This window comes from Sinocyclocheilus rhinocerous, unplaced genomic scaffold (assembly GCF_001515625.1).
Source record: "Sinocyclocheilus rhinocerous isolate Xijiao unplaced genomic scaffold, SAMN03320098_v1.1 scaffold3689, whole genome shotgun sequence".
Lineage (NCBI taxonomy): Eukaryota > Metazoa > Chordata > Actinopteri > Cypriniformes > Cyprinidae > Sinocyclocheilus > Sinocyclocheilus rhinocerous.
In genome coordinates, this window is record NW_015624251.1 from 74,586 (window position 1) to 79,568 (window position 4,983).

General features: G+C 44.2%; 1 protein-coding gene across 1 annotated transcript in view; it reads right to left on the reverse strand.

The window, feature by feature from the left end:
• The window catches only part of slc24a5 (solute carrier family 24 member 5), a 21,041-nt gene extending 16,253 nt beyond the window's left edge, over positions 1 to 4,788 (reverse strand). The window contains exons 1-7 of the mRNA XM_016552170.1: positions 4,546 to 4,788; positions 3,435 to 3,614; positions 3,273 to 3,356; positions 2,885 to 2,988; positions 2,699 to 2,799; positions 759 to 1,042; positions 264 to 470 (exon numbers count right to left, since the gene is read on the reverse strand). Coding sequence (XP_016407656.1) covers positions 264 to 470; positions 759 to 1,042; positions 2,699 to 2,799; positions 2,885 to 2,988; positions 3,273 to 3,356; positions 3,435 to 3,614; positions 4,546 to 4,738 — 1,153 coding nt within the window. The 5' untranslated portion in view covers positions 4,739 to 4,788. The remainder of the gene's footprint in view (positions 1 to 263; positions 471 to 758; positions 1,043 to 2,698; positions 2,800 to 2,884; positions 2,989 to 3,272; positions 3,357 to 3,434; positions 3,615 to 4,545) is intronic.
• Between the last annotated feature and the right edge of the window lie 195 nt (positions 4,789 to 4,983).

Consider the following 4,983-nt stretch of genomic DNA (forward strand, 5'->3'; position numbering starts at 1 on the left):
CAATATTTAAATCTTGTAATCAAACAAAACCACTAAGGCATTATAGACAAAACAGTGTGGCTTTCTGTAAAGCTGCTTTGAATCTATGTGTTTTGTGAAAAGTGCTATATAACTAAACTTGACTTGCATTCCTGTAGCTCATCGGGTTGATGTTCGCAACACAAAGGTCGTGGGTTTGATTCCCAGCACTGCAGGTCACTGTGATGACTGTCTACCAGATAAATCACTGCAACAACAGAACAAACAGACGAAAGCGCGTTTACCGACGACGGTGACCATCCACACCAGCACGTATGTGAATCCGGAGATCCAGACGGCCGACATCAGGAAGGTGATCATGTAGCACTTCCTCCAGAAGCGTCTCCTGCAGTCGGGAACGGTCAGGAACAGCAGCACGACGACCGGCAGCGACAGAACCCACAGGATCCGCTTCAGATCATGCTCCGGCATCGTGAACACGCTCTTCTGCTCTGAGAGAGAGAGAAACGTGCAAACTTTATTTATTTATTTATTTGGGCTGAAATGTATATAATGGGGCATCTTTTTATTTGTTTTTTGTATTAATGGATTATTATTATTATTTATTGTTTGTTTGTTATATGCAGTAGAAATTTGTTTTGCGGGTATGGGATTCTTTGTAGGTATTACCAAAATTATAATAAAAAGACTTTAACAAAAAGACAGTGAGATGCAACAGAAAAGCAGAAAGATGTTTTGATGCGATTAAATCTGCGTGAGGTTGTGACGTGATGACGTACCGTCGGTTATCTCGTTAAGACCGTGCAGGCTGAGCGAGAGGTGGGAATATCCGGAGTCGTCCTGGAAGATGCCGCTGTCGGCTCGGGAGCGGCGGTGAAGGCGGAGGCTGCTGTCGTCGCTCCATCCCACCAGCGGCTGCTGTTCGTCGTGCTCCCATGAGCTCTTATTCAGACACGAGCAGCGCGGGCTGAAGCGCTGCATCACGTACTCACTGATCTTCAGATCGAAGCACAGCACACACACGTACACGCCATACACCAGCAGAAGACATGCGCTGTCATACCTGCAGACACAACCATCAGATCACAGTCAAAGCTGAGGGCTATGAAGTTAGAGCATTTATAAACACGCATATAGCGGATGATGTACTTTTGCAGGTCAAACTGTAAGTGATGTTTGCAATTTGTTGAAAGTGAATTGCAAGTTGTTGCAACACATAACTGTGACGAAAAAAAGTCTGAATTTAATTTAAAAAAAAATTTGCAGCAGTGATTCGTTTGGAGCTTGAGTCTGCGCAGTACTGATTCGTTTGGAACCAGAATCTGCGCAGTAGTGATTCGTTTGGAGCTCGAGTCTGCGCAGTTCTGATTCGTTTGGAGCCAGAATCTGCGCAGTAGTGATTCGTTTGGAGCTCGAGTCTGCGCAGTTCTGATTTGTTTGGAGCCAGAATCTGCGCAGCAGTGATTTGTTTGGAGCTTGAGTCTGCGCAGTACTGATTCGTTTGGAGCCAGAATCTGCGCAGGAGTGATTCGTTTGGAGCTCGAGTCTGCGCAGTTCTGATTCGTTTGGAGCCAGAATCTGCGCAGTAGTGATTCATTTGGACCTCGAGTCTGCGCAGTACTGATTAGTTTGAAGCCAGAATCTGTGCAGCATTGATTCATTTGGAGCTTGAGTCTGTGCAGTACTGATTCGTTTGGAGCCAGAATCTGCGCAGTAGTGATTCGTTTGGAGCTCGAGTCTGCGCAGTTCTGATTTGTTTGGAGCCAGAATCTGCGCAGCAGTGATTTGTTTGGAGCTTGAGTCTGCGCAGTACTGATTCGTTTGAAGCCAGAATCTGCGCAGCAGTGATTTGTTTGAAGCCAGAGTCTGCGCAGTACTGATTCATTTGAAGCCAGAGTCTGCGCAGTACTGATTCATTTGGAGCGCGAGTCTGTGCAGTACTGATTCGTTTGAAGCCAGAGTCTGCGCAGTTCTGATTAATTTGGAGCCAGAATCTGCGCAGCAGTGATTTGTTTGAAGCCAGAGTCTGCGCAGTACTGATTCATTTGGACTTGAGTCTGCGCAGTACTGATTCGTTTGGAGCCAGAATCTGCGCAGTAGTGATTTGTTTGGAGCTCGAGTCTGCGCAGTACTGATTCGTTTGGAGCCAGAATCTGCGCAGCAGTGATTCGCTTGGAGTTGGAGTCTGCGCAGTACTGATTCGTTTGGAGCCAGAATCCAGTGATTCGTTTGGAGCCCCAGTCTGCGCAGGAGTGATCGTGAGGTGGAGCTGCTGTATCAAAGTCCCGCCCAAACTCCTGCAAACCCGTCGCGAGCTCACAATCATTACACCACACCCCGTTTTTTAATAGCATCAAATAACAGACTAAACGCAAACTTGTAAAAAAAAACAAAAAAAACCTTTTCAGCGTGACAAGAACTACCTAACTAATGATTGAATCTATCTTTGGGAAAAATGTATTTGAAGTATAATTTGAATTTTTAGCTCGACTTATGTCCAGTAGTTTACATGGAGAGGGCGGGGTTTATGACCTTTACTGCAGCCAGCCACCAGATGTTTGCACCAATGTTTTGGCTTTGCTTTTCAGGACGTGTGCGGCGCACTTGTTATGAACAGTGTGCTGCTACTTTACTAACTGATCAAACACAGCATTTTTATTAAAAACTGTTTTGTTCAGACTCAGAGTGTGTCTGAGGCTCAGAATCATCGCAGACTCACCAGTGAACTCTGTTATCTGAGATGATGGCGATGACTGCGGTGACGCTGATGGCGTACGCCACACAATCCCTGAACAACGGCCAGCAGGAGAGACGACCCACCTGAACAGAGTAAAACACACACATGCACACGCTTACACCACGTGAATAACGAGCGTGTTGTGTGTGTGTGTGTGAGGTCACGCACCGCAGAGGTCAGCAGGCCACACGCCGCACAGATGCACAGCAGGTTATAGACGGCCGATCCCATGATGGTGCTCACGCCGATGTCTCCCTTCGTCACGAACACACCTGAGCAGAAACACACCGGACGTCACTCTGCACTGATCTCACTGCTCACGAGCGGGATCTTATGTCACGATTATATATGTAGCGTTTAATACTGTAAACACAGGTCGCTTTATAATTACAACTTCAGTTTCAGCTATATAGTAGCTCTACAGAAGATCATACAGCAACCTCATTCAATACAGCTCAATTGAAATAAGTTACTAAATACTGTTTGTCTTTATATATCGATTTTCTTTCAGATGTTTCCTCAAAATTCCTCAGTAGGAAAAAATAAATAAATTTACCCAGAAACGCCGTGACGAGTTCCGGTGCTGAGCTCCCGGCGGCCATGAAAGTAGCTCCAGCGACGTCCTGCGAAAGACCGAGACCTGAAACACACACAGATCCAGTGAAATCACACTGAACACACACACACACCAGCAGAAACCTGACAAAGCACGGCTTACGCTCGCTGATGAGCTCCAGAGACGGCAGGAAGTAATCACCACACACAATCGACACGGACAGAAGCATGTAGAAAATGATCATGAAATAAATCAGAATCCCTCCGTCCTTCCTCTCCTCAACCGTGAAGAATCCTTCAGGAAATTCAGACGACTGCGGCGGGATGCAGTCAGATGCATTATCTGAAACACACACACAGACACACACACACACACACACACACACACACACACACACACACACACACACATCTTCATTTGAGTTTACTGCTGCTCACGAATGCTCACATGGCGGTCAAAAATGACAGATTTTTCTTCAATGCAACGAATGTACTATATTTTAAAATGTGTTTAGGAGATTTTAAGGTACTAACTTATATTTATGGAATAGTTTTGATCCATTTATTACCTGTTAACCACTTTTTGAGCATAGACATGAAGATGAAATTTCCTGCTTAAACTGCTGTAAGTCACTTGGCAGATTATTGCTTAAGCGAAAAAAAGTTTAAAAAGTCTATTGTTATGAAAAATTCACAAAAATACAATTTTCAAATGTTATATAAAATATTTATTTTCTAAAACATTTACTGTAATCAAATCCATAAATCTAAACAAGTTGTGTTCCAAATTTGAAGTTGATATAAAAAAAAAAAAGAGCTTTCAGTCGCAGTACCAATTGCTTCCACTAGATGAAATTCATTTTTCATTAGTTTCTAGTGTGGTCATTTTTGACCACGAACAGAACAAGTGTGACTGTTTTTTTCAGGACCATTTAACCTTATTGAATCATGTCTATGGTTTGTGTGTGTGTGTGTGTGTGTGTGTGTGTTCACGCAAGTTATAGACAATTAATATTCAGTAATATCAGTTTAACAGCACTGACACTATCGGATGAAAACAAAACTTGAACTGAATTGATCTGAATAATGACTCTATTGTCTTCTGTAGAGCTGTAAAGCAGTATTTGTTTCATAACTGATGAATTTTACAACATTAACACTGTTATTTTCCCTGTTTATCTCTGTGAAGCTGCTTTTAAACTGTCTGTATTGTATAAAGCGCTATAGAAATACATGTGACTGGACGCTGGGTGAATGAATGAAATCTCTCTCACCGAGATCCCGCCGGACTCTCACTTCAGCCGAACCCTGAAAACACTTTCCAGCGTAGAAGACGAGATGAACCACTGCGAATATCAGCAAAACTACAGCGATGATGTACAGCAGAACGTCTCTGCGCTTCCTCCTGTGAAGAACCATGTCTGTCCTCATCATTCCCACCGACAAAAGACACGCCAGGAGAGACATGGAGCCGCCGGAGCTCAGAGAGAGAGAGAGAGAGAGAGAGTGTGTGTGTGTGTGTGAGAGAGAGAGTGTGTGTGTGTGTGAGAGAGAGAGAGAGAGAGAGAGAGTGTGTGTGTGTGGAGATTTCCCTGCACAAACTCCAGAGTGTGTGTGTGTGTGAGAGAGAGAGAGAGAGAGAGAGAGTGTGTGTGTGTGTGAGAGAGAGAGAGAGAGTGTGTGAGAGAGAGAGAGTGTGTGTGTGAGAGAGA